Raw genomic sequence first — 18,923 nt, 5'->3', positions numbered from 1 at the left:
CCTCAGCCTTCCAAGCAGCTGGAACTACAGGCGCGTGCCACCACGCCCAGCTAGCTGGAACTACAGGCGCGTGCTACCACGCCTGGCTCATTTTTAAAATTTTATTGTAGAGATGAGGTCTCGCCAAGTTGCCCAGGCAGGTCTCGAACCCGCGGGCTCAGGCAATTCTCTCACCTCGGCCTCCCAAAGCACGGGATTATAGGCTGAGCTACTAAGCCCGGCCTAATCAATGGTTTTTAACAGTGTTATTCTCTTCTTATTACAGATGGTGATATTCTGTCCATTTCTGTAATCTTTGTGTTGTTAACTTTTAATTAAAGTTGAATATGAATGTAACTGAAAGCATCAAATGGTGCTATTGCATTGTTGCCAAAAACAGTATCACCAACCATGTCTCACCCTGTTTTGTCTCCATTCTCAGAGATACTCACTTTCAACTCTGAGCTGATTCTTCTGATACTTCTCTCCAGACTTCTAGCATGCTCAGATTGGTGCTTTGTTTTTCAGACTTTATGAATTGGCTTCCTATTTCAGTGATGAGGTTTAACTTTGTTTCACTGTCTCCCACTCAGTGTCCTACCAGTTCTCCACATTGGCACTTTTGCTATCTGTTCCTCTTCCCAGTGTTTTGGTTGTCATTTTGTCCAGTTTTGATTTACTCCAGCATGAACTGGTTGTTCTTTATACCAGTCAGCCTGTCTTTTGTTGGATCCCTACCCTTGGATTCTTTGCCATAAAAGTTGCCTGGGAGAAAAGTTGCATTCTTTGCAAGTAAATTTGAAACTGAGAAATCCACCTTCCACTTTTGTTTTTATTGACAGCTTGGCTAGACACACAGTTTTAGGTTGGAAGTCATTTAAGGATTTAAAGTGAGACATTGCTCCTTGAAGTTTTGCTTTCCCTTTTGGCTGTTGAGCCATCTGGAGCCTTTCTATGGGGTCGCCTTTTCCTTTCTAGGATCATCTGGAATCTTTTCTTTGACTCCAGTAATTTGAAGCTTCATAATTGTATGCCTTTTATAACAGTCTCTGTGCTATTGTATGGGTGGTGGGGGCTTAAAATCTGGAAACTAACCTCCTTTATTTTATGGAAATTTTCTTGAATTCTTTGTGTTTTTCCCCTCTAATTTCTGTCTTCTTTTTCCTGGACATCTTCATTAATTTTTGTTTTTTTAAGTGATGTACCTCCTTGGCTAGTTTGGCCTAGTCCTCTAATTGAAAAAAAGAATCTTCTCTTTCCTATTCTTTTGTCTTTAAAAAAAAAACTTTGTGGGAAAGATTTCCAACTTGTCTTTTTTTGCCTTTAATTGTCAAATTTTGAATTTACAAGAGTTTTTGTTCTTTTAATGGTGTTCTTGATTCTCTGTAGATATCAATGGTGCTTGTGTGTTTTCTTCTCTCCAAAGTCTACTTCCCCCCCTTTTTTTTCCTCTCATCTTTAGTGGTGGAAGCTTTCCTCAGGCATTATCTGATTGGAAGCCCCAAGGGTAAGGCTTTTTGATTGTAGGATGTTCTAGTGTGGCCATTTCCTAGGGAACCCCTTGACAGTATTTTTAACTCTTTTCTGTTGGACTGTTAGGTCACCAGAAAAGAATCTACAAGTCTTCTGCCTGGAGGGTGTGTAGTCTGGCTGTCACAGCTGTATTGGTAACTTACCCTCAGTTCTCTGTTTTCTGTGTGAGATCTCTGCCCTCAGTTGTGCTTGATTTCCCAGAGTCCTCATATTCTCTGTTTTATGCTTTCCAGAGAATGAGCCTCCGTTTTTCTGGAGTTGGGGAAGCAGTGATAGCAGTCACTTGGCTGTGGGAAATCAGCTGGAGTGCTGGGGGCTGGTGTCTTAAAGGGGCTTTCTATCAGAACCCATATTTTAGCCTAATAATTAGCCCCTGGTCCCTTAGCCTTTGGTGAGCTCCCCAGGCTTACTTGGGTTTCTTGGGGGCCTTTTGTGCATTCAGCCTCCTCAGCCAGCGAATGAGCTTCCAGCATTTTTTGGCCTGTTTCTTGTTTGTTCTCCTGATCCTTGTGGATTTATATCTAAAAAAGTCGCTTTGCTGACATTTCAGTAGTTCCAGGAAGGAAAAAAATTACTTGTGTTTAGTTTACTAACTTTGCCTCAGATTTCCTTGATCTTTACACCTGAGATATTAGTTAATCAAATAGATCTGAGGAATAAATCAAAGATTTCTCAAATATTGACTAAATTGAAAAAGCAGTATTGGCAGTCTCATTTACTTTTTAATTTCCAGAATAACAACATCAAATATTATTTTAATTTTAGGACTCTTTTCCTCCCAAGGAAGATAAAACATTAAACCATACAGGCTCTGCTGGTATTTCCTGGATTCTTAATTTTTAAAAAGTGAAAGGTTTTATTAAAGCATAAAATATATACGTATGACATGCATGTAAACACATGAACACATTCAAAAAATTATCCAGATCCCAAATCATTGACATGAGAAACTTTCCCAAGGTGAACCCACCTACGCTACCAGCATCAGATCCAGAAGTAGACAGACTCTGCGGTTGCCTGCTCGGGGTCAGTCTTTTCGTCCTTTTGGACGTGAACATGTAGCCTGGGAATGAGTGGACGTGAAGTTCTCCCCATGGAAGCAATTCTCCCTGAGAATTGTACGACTCTCCGGTTTCTCCTTAACTTTTTTCCTCCTCTTTTTTTAAAATTGACAAAAATTATATACATGGCATACAACACGGAGTTTGGAAATATGTTTACACTGTGATGCTGTCTTATCTTTCCTGCCATTTAATTGTGACAGAGCCATGAACCAAAGCCATGGCTTCTTCTCCGTTTTGGTTTTTTTCCATGTAGCATCAGACCGTAAGATTTATTTCTCTCTGGAGGGAGCGCAGCAGTCTGTCCTTCTTTGCCCAGCTCTGGATTCTAAAGACTTGAGTTCTGTCCCCGGTATCTGGTTAATTTGGTCCCTTCTCTACTGTGTGGCTTATCTCCCTTTGGTGTAAAATATATACAGACCAGTCCCGATTTCCTTTGAGAGAAATAAGAATTGGATGGAAAGTGTATAATTCAGCAGAAGCTCCAACATAGAGTCAGAGCAGTGTTTTCATTGGTTCAGGCAGGTCTCAGGGGCTGCAGTCACCTGTGTGCAGGGCTGTGCCCATCTCAGGGAGAAGCAGGTCTTAGTGAGGTTGTGCGAGATACTGTTCTCAGCACAGCAGTGCAGTTTCTTGGAGTACCTTAGTGTGAGGGTTTAAGGAGATGCGGGGTTTTGGAGCTCTCTTTGGTTAAATCGATGGGCTTCGTCAAGGAGGTCCAGCTGTAATTGCTGTCTATCCCAACCTCCGTTGGCATCACAAACGGAGAAAGGAATAGAAGTGTACAAAGGCCAGGGAGCAAGCTTATGTAGCTATTACCTGGCACTGGTGAGCAAAGAGATGGAGAATTCCAGAACCTGTGTAACTTGACAGCTGAACAGAAAGAAGCATCCTAGTGTGGATCCCAGTTAAAGATGGGTGACTTCCTTATGTCCTTGATATTAAGGGAGTACATTAATTTCTTTGGTTATGAGGAACTTTGTTATCAAGGCAAGTAACTAATATGTCTGTACCATCAGTGTCTGGCTTATTTCTCTTAAGTTCAGAGAAGTATTATTGGAAGAGGAAACTGAAAGAGTGAAATACCTCATGTATCATGGGGCATCAAGAAATACGGGTTTTGAAATGAAATATAGATGGTGTTTAATTAGTCCTGTTTTACTTACTTGCTCTTTTTTGAAAAGTGACCCTCAGCACTTGTCCTATTCCCTCCCTCAGCACAATAGGAAACAATTGTATTAATTGTCTTCAGAATGAGGGTGGAAGGAGAAAGGGAAGGAAAGGTGCATGTCTTATAAACCTGCAGTTTCAATCAGCATAGTAACTGCTAAAAAGGGTCAATGACAAGCCGGGCTCGGTGGCTCAGCCTGTAATCCCATGCTTTGGGAGGCTGAGATGAGTGGATTGCCTGAGCCCGCGGGTTTGAGACCCGCCTGGGCAACTTGGCGAGACCTCATCTCTACAATAAATCAAAAAAATTAGCTGGGCATGGTAGCGCGCGCCTGTAGTTCCGCCTACTTGGAAGGCTGAGGTGGAAGGATCGCCAGAGCCCAGCAGGTCGAGGCTACTGTGGCCGGGAGCGGCCACTGCACTCCAATCTGGGTGACAGAGTGAGACTCCAACTCAAAAAAAAAAGGGTCTCTGACAGTACATAGAAAAACACCTTAACCTTGCCTTAGGATGTCAAGATTTGTACAGATAATCATGCCCAGAAACACTGAAATGTTTGTTGAACATGCTCTCACTGCTCCTTAATAATTTTTTAAAAATTTTCAGTATTTCAAGGGAACTTTAGGACTACAGCCTGGAGACTCAGCTCTCTTCATCAATGGACTTCACATCGATTTAGATACACAGGATATATTCAGGTATGGATAGTATTTTCGTTCTCTGAAAAGCTTTCATAACATGTGGCCCCTTGTGGCACATTGAGATTGTCATTCCTCCTTAGTGTGGCGTGAGGCAAAACCTGATGGCTTAACAGGTCTCGCATACGAGGTGGATGTGGGCAGACCCACTTTAGGACATGGGCGGGCAGCATGGTATGTCGCCACCTTGTGTCACGTGTCCCTGTGTTTTCAGGCTGTCCTTGAGAGCTGTGGTTTTCCATTCAACCTAGAAACACAGAAAAGAGCAGCTCTTGGGTTTTTGGAACAATGTGAAGTCAGGTTGTTCGAAATATTGTCTCATATCTCAGGAGGCTTTCTGTCTATGTACGTTGTTTGAATAACTATCCCATGATTGTTAAAATGTGATGCAGGATGCAGGTACTCTAAATTGCCTTCATGACTTTTGGGGAGGTGGGTGATAGTCATGTGGAATTCAGATTTTATTCTTGGAATTAAAATGTACATAACTGACACTGTGGCTTTGTAATAGTAAAGACAAAAGCTATTGCTAATGTTTCAGAAAGAGCAGTTTCCACAGTAAGATGTTTTCTACATTAATTATTTTAACTAAGCTTTTATGTCTGTATATAGCAATCTAGAGCTAGTCATAAGTCAGTAAAATGAATGGGGATGCTTTAAAAGCTTGCTTATATGTGTTTTCATTAAGTTATTTATGTATTTGTTTATTTTGAGTTAGGGTTTCACTCATGTCACCTGGGCTGGAGTGCAGTGGCATGATCATGGCTCACTGTAGCCTCAAACTGCTCAGCTCAAATGACCTCCTGACTCACCCTCTTCCATGATCCACATCCATAGTCCCAGACACAAGATATTGCCATGTTGCCTAGGTTTGTCTCAAACTCCTGGACTCAGGTAATCCTCATGTCTTGACCTCCCAAAGTGCTGGGATTACAAGAATAAGCCACTGCGCCTGGCGAAAAAAATTTTTCTTTTTTGAGTTAGCATCTTACTCCATTGCCTAGGCTAGAGTGCAGTAGCGCACTCTTGCTCACCCCAGCGTTGACCTGCTGGGCACCGGCGATCCTTCTACCTCAACCTTCCTAGTAGCTGGAACTATAGGCATGTGCTACCACACCCAGCTAATTTTTGATTTATTGTAGAGACAAGGTCCCCCCAAGTTGCATGGGCTGGTCTCGAACCCGCAGGCTCAGGCAATCCAACTCACCTTGGGCTCCCAAAGTGCTGGGATTATAGGCTGAGTCACCAAGCCCGGCCTCAGAAAATTTCTGTGCATCTTTAACTTTTCAAAGTATTACATATTGAATATCTGCTCATGTAAATAATTTAAAATAATACAGAAATAAACTGTAAAGCTGTCCATCCCATCTTTTTATTTAATTCCCCTCCCCATTTTTTTGATCTCTCCAAGCAAACCTCTAAGTTGGGTATGAATTCTTCCAGACTTTTTTTCTGTGGTCATTTGTGCTTGCCTGTGCCTGTTGGTATTGATATTGAAACATATATTAAATAATACAGAGGTTTTTTATTTGAGTTGGAGTCTTACTCTGTCACCCAGGCTGCAGTGCAATGGTATGTTCATGGCCAGTGCAGTCTCTACCTGCTGGACTCGGGCAATTCTTCTTCCTCAGCCTTCCAAGAAGCTGGAACCATAGGCATATGCCACCACACCTGGCTAATTTTTTGATTTATTGTAGAGATGAGGTGTCGCCAAATTGCCCCAGTCTGGTCTCAAACCCCTGGGCTCAGGCAGTCCTCTCTCCTCCACCTCTGAAACTGCTGAGATTATAGACATGAGCCACTGTACCCGCTTTACAAAGAGATGAATGTACTGTTTTTAAAAACATGCAGTGTAAAAGTGTGGTTTTAAGGTTAATTTACTCTCAAACTGTATTTTTATACTTTGAGATAACATATATACATTGATAAGTACAAATCTTAACTACTTCTGCATACTTTGACAAAATGAAACAAGAGGAAGGGCTTCCTTTTTGATTTCTCAACTCTGATTTTGCACTGAATTTGAACTGATAAATGTTTTTCATGGTGAAGGATTTTTTTAAAGCCTTTTTTTTTGGTTTTGTTTTTTAACCTACTAAATAATTTTTAAAAATTCTTTTCTAGTCTGTTTGATGTGTTGAGGAATGAAGCTCGGGTAATGGAGGGTCTGCATAGATTGGGAATAGAAGGTCTTGCTCTGCATAATGTTTTGAAGATGAACATTCAGCCTTCTGAGGCTGACTATGCAGTGGACATCAGGAGTCCTGCCATTTCGGTGAGTATTTTTTTAGGGTGGTAAGGGACATTTTGGCTAGATATCTCTATTATGTTTTTCTAATCCATCTTTAAAAGAATTAAGCTATTCCCACTATCTCTTTTGCTGGCATCAAAAGTTTACAATCCTTATAATGGAACGTTGTGTGTATAACAAAGTAGGCTCTTAAATGCTCTAAAAAGTTAAATAGTTGTGGCTAATGTGGTTGAGTCAGTGGTTTTTTTCACTTCAGCATGCCCCTGAGATTCAGCTGAGCATCTCTTGGAAAAGGGTGTTAAGTTTGTTTTTTCCCAGTTTCTTACAGGTCTAATGTGATTTTGTAACATTGTGTATTAAAACTACTTTTTTTTTGAGTTGGAGTCGTTCACTCTGTCACCCAGGCTGGAGTGCAGCGACATACTCACAGCCACCACAACCTTGACCTGCTGGACTCAAGTGATCCTTCCACCTTAACCTTCCAAGTAGCTGGAACTATAGGCATGTGCCACCATGCCCGACTAATTTTTTTATTTGTTGTGGAGACATGGTCTCGCCAAGTTTCCCAGACTAGTCTTGAACCTCTGGGCTCATGCAATCCTCTCCCCTTTGTCTCCCAAAGCTGGGATTACAGGCATGAGCCACCATACCTGGTATGACTACTATTAAAAATACCATTTTTTTAGGCCAGGTGTGGTGACTCATGCCTGTAATTCTAGCACTTTGGAAGGCGGAGGCGAGAGGATTGCCAGAGCCTATGGGTTCAAGAACAACTTGGGCAATATGGTGAGACCTTGTCTCTACAATAAAGTAAAAAATTAGCTGGGTGTGGTGGCACACCCCTGTAATTCCTGGTACTTGGAATGCTGAGGAGGAAGGATCACCTGAACCTAGAAGGTCAAGGCTGTGGTAACTGTGAGCAGCGTGCCACTGCACTCCAGCCTGGGTGACAGAGTGAGACTCCAACTAAAAAAAAAAAAAAATCACTTTAGTAGGAGTTTGAAGAATTTGTATAGCTTTTTGCCTGCTGTATGATCGGATCTGAGTCTTTTTCTCGCCATTTGTCAAAGAAAATGTAGTAATAGTACTATCTTGGGCAGTCACAGAAAAAAATGAAATTGGGGCAGAGCTAACATGCCCAGCACACCCTCGGCATGCAGATCTTTTTGTCCTAGTTTCTGTACCCATTTGTTTTAGAGAAATTTTGTTGAAAGAGAAATAATGTAGAATGTAGATGATCATCCCCTGAGTTATTACTTGGTGATGTAACTGTTATTTTGTTTAATACTTTGTTAATGTCATTTGTTTTTCTATTAAAAATGTTTTTGATTATAAAGAGTAAAAAGAATAACATAAACACGACACATGTTTATGTTACCACAGAAATTAAAAACCATATGACCCATCACCATACTTACTGTTAACATCTAATTCTGTATCAGATTTATTGTTTTTTCAGAAAATAAATGTTTCAGTGGAAGTCCTTTTTATACTTCTTCCTCATCCCCCTCCTTCCTGCAGGTCATTCTTTTTCTGAAGTTGATGTGTGTTCCTCCTGTCCCTTATTTTATCCTTTTGTTCTCTATTAAATTTTTTCTTGCTTTAAAACATTTTTTAGGGATGGGGTCTCTCTGTGTTGTCCAGGGTAAACTCAAAGTACTGGGGTCAAGTGACCTCCTGCTTCAGCCTCTTGGTAGATGGGACTACCTCACCCAGCTCCTATTAGGTATTTTTAAAATTTGGATAGTCCAGTGTCCTATTAATATCCCTCATCAACTTTCTTTTTACTCAAGAGTTTTCAAGACTTTCGTAGCTCAATACATATAGTTTATCATATAATATTTTATTTACTTTAAAAATCATTTATACTTTGATAGCTTAAAATGCAAGTCTCACTATATACCTTTATGGTGAAAAGTCCAGAGAAGATAGAGAAAAATGCTTGGTTTTTTTTTTTTGCAGATGCACCTAGCATTATCAATTACAGAAATGTTCTGTGCATATACGAGCTAGGAAATATACACAGATTTTCCCACCCTGTCTTTTAGTACGTACTGCTTATTTATTCATTACTCTCTTTATGGATTAACATTAAGTTGTTTCTAAATTTTCGCTTTTGTAAACAGTGCTGTAATGGTTCTTTTTTGCCTCTCTTCTTGTGTATACATGTAGGAACCTAGAACTAGAGTTCTTAGCAGTAGGGCACTACTGTAGTCTTCAAATTTATTAGTTCCAGACTATCCAGACACCATCATTGGGTGAGAGTTCACATCGTGCTATCTTTGCCTATTCTTGGATATTGGCAAACTTTCTGTTTTTTTAAGCCTACTGAGTATGAAATTATGTGTGAGATTTTACTCATAGTTCCCAGATTACTTTTGAGAGTGTACATTTTCCTTGTGTTTATGCCCATTTGGATTTCCTCTGTAAATTTCTTTTTTGTGTTCGTGACCTGTTTTCATATGGGTTGGTTGCCTTTTTAAAAAGTGATATGTTAGATTTCTGTTCACATTCTTGACATTAGTCCTTTATTGGTTTTGTAGGTTACAAAGATCTTCACCTATTCTATGGCTTGTCTTTTTTTAGTCACTCATTTTTCTTTTTTTTTTTTTTTTTGAGTCTCACTCTGTCGCCCAGAGTCGCTTCCGGCCACTGCAGCCTCGACCTGCTGGGCTCCGGTGATCCTTCCGCCTCAGCCTTCCAAGTAACCGGAATTACAGGTGTGCACTACCACGCCTGGCTGATTTTTTGATTTATTGTAGAGATGAGGTCTCGCTGCCCAGGCGGGTCTTGAACCCCACAGGCTCAGGCAATCCACTCACCTCAGCCTCCCAAAGGCACGGGATTACAGGCTGAGCCACCGAGCCCGGCTAGTCACTCATTTTTCTACCTACTCTTTGTATCTTTGAAAATGGTCTTGTCCCATGTGATTCTTCTTAAAATAATTTAAAGTTATATTGTTATTACTGCAAATTTTAGTAACTGCTTACTAAAGGGTTTGCGCCATGTTTTTTTTGTAGTGGGTCAATAACCTAGAGGTTGATAGCAGATATAATTCGTGGCCTTCTAGTCTACAAGAGTTGCTGCGACCCACCTTTCCTGGTGTTATCCGGCAGATCAGAAAAAACTTACATAACATGGTAAGTAAAACTTACTATTGTCTGACTGTGAACTCTGTTTCTCCCTTGATCTCTCCCCTATTTTTTTGTCATATGTAGAATGTTTACTTTTTTACTAACTGTTTCCTCCCACCACTGCCACCACCAAATAAATATGCTCTGTACTCAAACCAAAAGTGTTTTGGAATGTGTGGACTATTCATAGGACCCTGAGATGGGCAGCAGCATTACAGTCCTTCCTGTGTGAGAAAATTCTCCTGATGCTTAACACAAAGGCTTAGACCAGGAATGTTCAACCTTTTGTCTTCCCTGGGCTGCATCGAGTAAAAGAGAATTGTCTTGGGTCACACATTATAAAGTTTAGAAAAATAAGAACAATATAAAAACTAGTGGGAAATTTGACCTTGTCCCTAAAACTGATCTATCAATGTTTGGTTTGATGGAAGTGGTCACAATTCTTAGTGAGTTCTCAAAGTGCTTGACAGAAATGTTTGTTCAAATTTTGCTTTTTGTGTGCTACATAATTGAGAACAGCTGCTCACAGATGTAGGTCCTGCCGAACGGCAATGTCATGAGTAAGGCCTGATTGTGAAGTTCAGAAGTGGAACTATGCATGGGATCACAAAGAAAATAAATGTTAAAAAACATGATGTTAAAAGATTTTTGGGTCCATGTTACTGGCTGTCCTGGGCCACCTGCAGCCCACAGATCACAGGTTGAACATGTCTGTCTTAGACTATGTCATTCTAGTTTTCTTATTGGTTTGCCTTTTTTTTTTTTAATGACTTTATTTTTTTTAGTGGCATTTTAATTTTAAGGTAGTTTACTTCTTTTACTTAGAAGGTACATATCACTACTGTTTTTCTTTAATATCTTGATTCCTAAAATTTAGTGATTCAAGTCTTTTCTAAGTTCCTACTTCTTACTCTGTCTTTCCCTGCTGGAGAGAGAGAGAGTGAAAGAAGGTTTTTGGCTGGCCTTTTCCTCCCCTTCTTTCTCTTTTCTCACCCAGCTGCCAGGGAGGTGGAGCAGGTTAGTGCCAGGGTTGGCTTCCTCAGCACTTGCGGGGGAAACTGCTTTCTGTGCTTTTCTCACTCTTGAAACTACTTTTTTCTTTCCCAGACATATTACCATATGTCTGATCTTTATCAAGTGAGACAGTATGTGTAAGTTGCTTAGCATGCAGTGAGTGCTTATGTGCTCCCTTATTACTGTGGGCTAAGAGCTGGGCTCTAGATGAATTCTTAATTCCTAGATCCTCAGAAATGAATACACAAAGGGAGAATCTCCACTCTTTAAGGTGAAAGAGTTGCTAAAACTTGATTTTTGTTTGGTGTAGTAGAAGAATAGGTGTTGGCAACCTGGAATACAGTTTCCGTGTTATCAGCATAATAAGCCCATAACTAGCACTGTGGTACCACGTTCTTGGAACATAGAGGGGATAATTGCTTTTTGTATAATTCCTTTTGTATGTGGTTTAATAGGAGCTGGAAAAAGGTTGTCTTCATGTGCAAAGGCTAATGACATTTCTGTTGGTCCAGGAACATTTGCATAAATGTTATTTCATGCGTTCTTTTCCATTTCCTCCACAGGTTTTCATAGTTGATCCTGCACATGAGAACACAGCAGAGTTGATTAACACAGCTGAGATGTTCCTCAGTAATCACATACCACTAAGGTAACACTGGTGTTGATTTGATGATATATGTAATTTAGCTGAGGTTTTGTTTGTCATCCTTTTTTTTGGGGGAGCAAAAGGATATTTATAGTAAGTGCTTAAATAAGTGACCAACATTATTGGGATGATAAAAGATGTGTAAGATAAAGACTCCTCCTACGGAGAAGACTCCCTCATTATAGACAAGTCTCAAAAACAAGAAGAAATTAAAGAATAATAAAAATAGTACAAAGCCACATATATTCCAGACTACATATACAGTGGACATTTGGAGAAGGGAAAGATGAACACCAACTGATGTAATTTGTGGCGAATGAGTAGAGTGTAGATCGTCGCAGGGAACGGGAGACACTCCAAGTGATGGATATGAAAGGCACCAAGAAGCACACTCTCCATTAGAGAGAAGTGTGGCATGTGTGGGCATGTGAGGAACTGGATCATTGAGGTCCTAAACACTGCTCAAAGTTGGATCCTCGGGCATTGCTGTGATTATTGATGAGGGAAACGATATGGGCCATTGAGTGTGAGAGCATCTCAAAGACCAGCAAGGAGGCTAGACCTGTGACCCAGGGGGAGCATAAGAAAGACATCTCCAGGCGGGGGCAGAAAGGAAAAAGCAATGCGTTCCAACAGGTGAATGCATTGTAGTTTGCCACAGATTGGTGTAGCATGATGGTGACAAATCAAGGAGAAATGCAGTTTAAAGTGTAGGGGACTGAACATGCTGGTGTGCTGACAGAGACAGGTGAATAACAAGCTCAGATTAGACCCCGTTGCGTTCCATTTGATATCACAGTCTTAAAGGGTAGAATTCACTCCATAGGGAGATGGGGTCATTTGTCCTGAGAGACAGAAGCAAAGAGAATTTGTGTAAGGCTATAAACTTTGAAATGAAAGTAAGAAAAGTTGATGGAGCTTATGTTGTAATGTCTGCTTTTTCTTTTTCTCTTTTTTTAAAGTGCAAGTCTGGTGCTACTGAATTGTGGGATAATTAATAGTGGGGCTTGTTAATGGCAGTTTTATCTTTCAGTCAGTATGAAACCCGTATCTTTTGGGAATTAGAATTTAATTCTCAGAAGCTTACCACAATTGAATTATTAATGAATAGCCTGAGTATAAGTAGTTTGTGGTCTCAGCTTGCTTCCCAATGGAAGGAAATTTTTCTAGGTGGGTGTTCACATCACAAAACCTATTTCCACTTTCAGCAGAGATATAGAACTTTGCCAGTAACTTTTGCCCGACTATCAAGGACTAAATGTGTACACAATCTTTTGTAGGTACTGACAGACACATTTATTTCACTTGTGTTGCCAGATCTACCAACAAGGTACTGAGTGGCTGAATTTCCATTGTTTCTTTCTTTTTATTTTTCTTTTCTTTTCTTTTTTTGTCAAAGACTCACTCTGTCACCCAGGCTGGAGTGCAGTGGCATGCTCATGGCTACCACAGTCTCAACCTGCTGGGCTCAGGTGATCCTTCCGCCTCAGCCTTCCAAGTAACTGGAACCACAGGCACGCGCCACCATGATTGGCTAATTTTTTTATGTGTTGTAGAGACGAGGCCTCACCAAGGTGTCCAGGCTGGTCTTGAAACCCTGAACTCAGGCAATCCTCTCGCCTCTGCCTCCCAAAGTACTGGGATTATATGTGTGAGTCACTGGACCTGGCTCTACTTTTCCTTTCAAAGCCAATTTTTTAAAACTTACATGTAAGTGGTAAGATATTTTCACTTACATTCTGAATAATTCTGGTAATTTTACATATTGATGAAATTTGAATTCTTAGAAACCATGAAAACAAACAACCCTTTGGATAATACATATTACTGTGTGTTCCATGACCTGCACTGAGCTAAATGCTATGAATGATATTTAAGCCATATTCCTATGTTTATGGAAAAAGTCTTCTATATACTTTCAGACAATTTAGGAAGATAACTGATGAAATGCTAGGTTATGTTCTACTAGTTATAAATACTTTAGAATTTCAGGGAATGAAAAACATTGGGATATATGGGAAGCAGAGAGGTTTTATGGAGAAGTTCGATTTCTGGTAGGCTTTGAAGAACATAGAGAGTTTTGATTGCTAAAGGCAGAGATTTTTATTTTAAATGACATTTTTCTTATAAAATGAATATATCTGGTTGGATAGAGAAATACATTACTGGATTACAACCAGAGCTATGTTTTGATTAAAAGAGAAATCTAAGAGCATAGAAATAGTCAACTCTGAGCATTTATTGAATTGTATTAAGGGACAGAAAGAGAGAATGTGGTCTTCGGACTTCAGAGGGCATGAGAAGGTGGCACTTGAACTTCAGGCAACAGAGAGTTGTGGTGAATGGCTGGTGGGGAGACCCAGGCAGACAGGCCATTCTTGTCCTCTTTGGGTAAGCCGATGTGGTCCAACACTAAGGTGTTGACCAGAGGCTGCAGAGAGGAGGGCATACAGCTGAGAGACTTTGCAATGGTACTTGATGAGGAATTGGGCTCTGGAGAAGCAGGAGTGTGAAGGCTTAGCTAACAGAAAAACTCTGATGCTTTTTCTAGAAATTGGAAACTGGGGAAGGGGTCATTAGTTTGTGAGGAGGTACAGTTCTGATGATTTAATTAGGTTTGAACTCCTGTGTTTGTTTGCATAAGAATATGTAGGTCTTTTCTGCCCATAGTCTATCATTTGATTTCTATCATAAGTATGATTTTTAAAATACAAAGATGATTTTTATCTAAAAAGAAATCCTCTCCCCAGTCCCATCCATATACATACACACTTTACACACACCTCCCCAGAGATAACTGGTATGAACAATTTGATGTTTGATTTGTATCTGCTTACATTTTCTTCTTCTTTTTTAGAGTGTCCCCTCTTTTAAAATTTTTATTTATTTATTTGAGTAGGAGTCTCACTTTGTCACCCATGCTGAGTGCAGTAGCACACTCACACCCACCACAACCTTGACCTGCTGGGCTTAGGTGATCCTTGCACCTCAGCCTTCCAAGGAACTGGAATCACAGGTGCATACCACCATGCCCAGCTTTTTTTTTTTTTTTTTTTGATTTATTGTATAGATGAGGTCTTACCATGTTATCTAGATTAGTCTCAAACCCCTGAACTCAGGCAAGCCTCTCACCTCCGCCTCCCAAAGTGCTGGGATTATCGGCGCAAGCCACTGTGTCCGGTGTCCCCTCTTTTTAAAAAATTGATAGACTGTAGGTTTTTTAGAGCTATGTTGAGTATTAGCTCATATTGATATATTAACTAAACTATAGTTTGCATTAAGATTCATTGTTTGTGTTGCACACGCTAAGGATTTTGACAAATATGTCAGGTATTCATATAATATAGTTGAGTACAGATTAGGTTCACTGTCCTAAAAATCTCCTGAGCTCCACGGATTTGTCCCTTCTTCCTTTTCTCTCAATCTCTCTCAATCTCTGATCTATTTACTGTCTTCCTAGTTTTGCCTTTTCCATAATGTTATATAGTTGCAATTATACAGTACATAGCGTTTTCAGATTGACTTCTTTCACTTAGTGTGCATTTAAGGATCCTCTGTATATTTTTGTGACTTGATAGTACATTTTTTCAAAGAATAATATTCCATTATATGGATGTGCCTCCATTTATTTGTCCATTCACTTGTTAAAGACATCCTAGTAGCCTCCAAGTTTTGGCACTTGTGAATAAAGCGCTATAAACATCCAGGTGCAGGCTTTTGTGTGGGAATGTCTTCAGCTACTTTGAGTAAATTCCAAGGAGCATGATTGCTGTGTCTTGTGGGATGAGTATGCTTAGTTTTGTAAGAAACTGCCAAACTGTTCCAGTGTGGCTGTACCAGTTTGCATTCCTGGTGGCTTGAGTGCGAATTCCTGTTGTCCTACATCTTTGTCAACGCTGAGTCTTGCCAGTGTTTTAGATTTTGGCCATTATGGTTTTAATTTGCAGTTCCTTAATTACTTTTGTGTGTGTGTGTGTGTGTGTGTGTGTGTGCACGCGTGCATGCATGTGCGTGCCTGTGTCAGGTTCTCACTTTGTCACCTAGGTTGGAGGGCAGTTGCAATATCAGAGCTCACCACAGCCTTGACCTCTTGGGCTTAGACCATCCTTCCACTTCAACCTCCCAAGTAACTGGGGCTACAGGCACACACCACCATGCCTGACCCATTCTTTTGAATTTTGGAGAGGTGAGGTTTCACCATGTTGCCCAGGCTGGTCTTGAACTCCTGGGCTCAAAAAATCCTCCTGGCCCAGCCTCCCAAAGTGCTAGGATTACAGGCGTGAGCCACTACACCTGACCCAATCCCATAATGACTTATGATGTTCATCACCTACCAATTTACTATCTGTATATCTTGTTTGGTGAAGTGTTTGTTTAGATCTTTTACCCCTTTCAAAACTTGGTTATTTGTTTTCTTATTGTTGAGTTTTAAGAGTTCTTTGTATCTTTCTTATACCAGTCCTTTATCAGATGAATGTTTTGCAGATATTTTCTGTAAGTCTATAGCGTGTCCTTTTATTCTCTTAATAGTGTCTTTCACAAGCAGAAGTTTTTAATTTTAATGAAGTCCAACTTACCAGTTTTGTCTTTTATGGATCGTGCTTTTGGATCTAACATGTCTTTGCCAAACCCAAGATCACCTAAATTGTCTTCTCTAGACAAAAAGAACAGAATTCTTCTAGGAATTTTATTATTTTGTGTGTTATGGTTCAGTCTACGGTCCATTTTGAGTTAATTTTTTGAAGGGTGCAATCTATATCTAGATTCATTATTTTGCGTGTGGATGTCCAGTTCTTCCAGCACCATTTATTGAAAAGACTATTCTTCGTCCATTGAATTGCTTTTGCCCCACTGGCTGGTGCAAGTCTTTTTTTGCCAGCCAGTCTATAGCTATATAATGATGTCTCTTTGTGATTTATTTATTTTAAATTTTAAAATTTGTTTGTTTTTGTTTTTGTTTTTCTTTGTTTTGTTCTTTTGTTTGTTTGTTTTTTTGAGTTGGAGTCTCACTCTGTCGCCCAGACTGGAGTGCAGTGGCCACTCCCGGTCACCGTGGCCTCAACCTGATGGGCTCCGGCAATCCTTCCGCCTCAGCCTTCTAACTAGCTGGAACTATAGGTGCATGCTACCACACCTGTACAGGCTATTTTTTGATTTATTGTAGAGATGAGGTCTCGCCAAGTTGCCCAGGTGGGTCTCGAACCAATGGGCTCAGGCAATTCACTCACCTCAGCCTCCCAAGGCGTGGGATTACAGGCTGAGCCACCGACCCCGGCTCTGTTTCCTTTTCTTTTCTTTTTCTTTTTTTTTTGAGTTGGAGTCTCACTCTGTCACCCAGACTGGAGTGCAGTGGCCGCTCCCGGTCACCGCAGCCTCGACCTACTGGGCTCTGGCGATCCTTTCGCCTCAACCTTCCAAGTAGCCGGAATTACAGGCATGCACTACCACGCCCAACTGATTTTTTTTGATTTATTGTAGAGATGAGGTCTCGCTGCCCAGGCGGGTCTCGAACCCGCGGGTTCAGGCAATCCACTCACCTCAGCCTCCCAAAGGCACAGGATTACAGGCTGAGCCACCGAGCCCGGCTAAATTTTAAAATTTAATAACCTAATTTAATAAACTTTAATCTTTTTTTTTTTTTTTTGAGTTGAAGTCTCACTCTGTCGCCCAGGCTGGAGTTCTGTGGCACACTCACGTTGGCCTGCTGGGCTCAGGCGATCCTTCCGCCTCAGCCTTCCAAGTAGCTGGAACTACAGGTGCGCACTACCATGCCTAGCTAATTTTTTTTTCCTTAATTGTAGAGACAAGGTCTTGCTATGTTGCCTGGGCTGGTCTTGAACCCTCAGGCTCAGGCAGTCTATTCACCTTGGCCTCCCAAAGTCCCGGGATCGCAGGCTGAGCCACCAAGCCTGGCCAAACTTTAATCTTGTTATAGCTTTTTGCTACAGAACAATTACAAATATTTTTCTGCTTTCCTTTTACTTATAATTTTCATATTGTGTTAAATCTCAAAGTCTTCCTTTTCTGCTCACTTTTGCATTCTGAAAATTATTTCTTCTAATTTTTGTTTAAAAGCAGAATCTCCTTCTAAAAATTGTGGCAATGCTCTTCATGTCAGTAAAGGAATCTTTCGTGATATAGAGCGTTAACAGTAGAAAAGTTCAAGCCACATTTGAGAACCTGCTTTCTAATTTTTAAGTGGGGTGTGTATGCCTTTGCCAGCCATGTTAGGGAGTGTGGTTTTCACAAAGTGTGGTTTTCACATGAGGATGTATTTCCTCAATTAGCCACAACAGATGAGGGGAGTACAAAGAGGCCATTTCCTTTTATTGGTTGCATTCTATGAGATGATTTTCTTCTTTTTCCTCCCCCTGCAGAATTGGTTTTATCTTTGTGGTTAATGACTCTGAAGATGTCGATGGGATGCAAGATGCTGGAGTGGCTGTTCTTAGAGCGTATAATTATGTTGCCCAAGAAGTGGATGAATATCATGCCTTCCAAACTCTAACACATGTATGTCTTTGTTCAGAATGACTAAACCTAACAATCTAAAGCACAGTATGTGGTCAGAGGGTTCTATGTATCCATAAAGGGAAAAAGCAAATTCTTCACACAAAATCTGTGTGTTTTATATTTCAGGGTTGCCTTTTCATTGATTTACAAAGTTAATGATAGATTGCTGTGACTTCAGCTAAGATTTCTTAGATGGACTAATGTAGCTTAATCTTCTGCCTTTGATGATTTTATATCACTAACATTAGCCTTTTGGCAAATGTGACGTTCTCTACTTTTTTGAAAAAGTGTTTACTTTTTTTATATGATTTTATGATTAGGATTTAGTTTAATATTCAAATCATAAAATTCTTGACTAGCAGACTGCATTTTTTCATTTTTAATGGAAACTTTGTAATGCCCTAATGTGTGTGTGTGTGTGTGTGTGTGTGTGTGTGTGTGTGTGTGTGTGTATTTACAAGGCATATACTCGTTCACATTCAGAGAATTATCATTGTTTTCTTGTATTTTTTTTCCTGCTTTTGACTATAAACGGTCTATACTCAAAACTAAATAATAGTTCTTTTGTTTACGGATTAATGGTAACCGTTTTGTTTTTTTTAAAATCATGTTTAGTCAGGTGTGAGGATGCATACCTGTAATGTCAGCTACTTAATAGGCTGAGGTGGGAGGATCACTTGTGTCCAAGAATTTGAGACCACCATGGGCAACATAGTGAGACCCTGTATGTCTCAAAAGTTAAAAATGAAAAAGAGCCAGACTCAGTGGCTCAGGCTGTAATCCGTGCCTTTGGGAGGCTGAGGTGAGTGGATTGCCTGAGTCCGTGGGTTTGAGACCCAACTGGGCAACTTGACGAGACCTCATCTCTACAATAAATCAAAAATTAGCCGGGCGTGGTAGCGCACGCCTGTAGTTCCAGCTACT

General features: G+C 40.4%; 2 protein-coding genes across 2 annotated transcripts in view; one reads left to right on the top strand and one right to left on the bottom strand.

Annotated features, from left to right (window-relative positions):
- The window catches only part of LOC103269926 (ferritin heavy chain), a 26,359-nt gene extending 8,143 nt beyond the window's left edge, over nucleotides 1–18,216 (bottom strand). The window contains exon 1 of the mRNA XM_021717303.1: nucleotides 18,206–18,216. The gene's annotated coding sequence lies outside the window, so the exon portion shown is untranslated. The remainder of the gene's footprint in view (nucleotides 1–18,205) is intronic.
- Nucleotides 1–18,923, top strand: part of UGGT1 (UDP-glucose glycoprotein glucosyltransferase 1) — a 123,923-nt gene that overhangs the window by 45,314 nt on the left and 59,686 nt on the right. Inside the window, exons 14-18 of the mRNA XM_021717310.1 lie at nucleotides 4,350–4,441; nucleotides 6,566–6,716; nucleotides 9,713–9,832; nucleotides 11,404–11,489; nucleotides 17,864–17,999. Coding sequence (XP_021572985.1) covers nucleotides 4,350–4,441; nucleotides 6,566–6,716; nucleotides 9,713–9,832; nucleotides 11,404–11,489; nucleotides 17,864–17,999 — 585 coding nt within the window. The remainder of the gene's footprint in view (nucleotides 1–4,349; nucleotides 4,442–6,565; nucleotides 6,717–9,712; nucleotides 9,833–11,403; nucleotides 11,490–17,863; nucleotides 18,000–18,923) is intronic.

The sequence above is a fragment of the Carlito syrichta genome, unplaced genomic scaffold (genome assembly GCF_000164805.1).
Source record: "Carlito syrichta isolate Samal-C Ts95f unplaced genomic scaffold, Tarsius_syrichta-2.0.1 Scaffold309641, whole genome shotgun sequence".
In the NCBI taxonomy this organism is placed as follows: Eukaryota; Metazoa; Chordata; class Mammalia; order Primates; family Tarsiidae; genus Carlito; species Carlito syrichta.
Note: the sequence above shows the minus strand (reverse complement) of the source record. Positions and strands in the feature narration are given on the sequence as shown.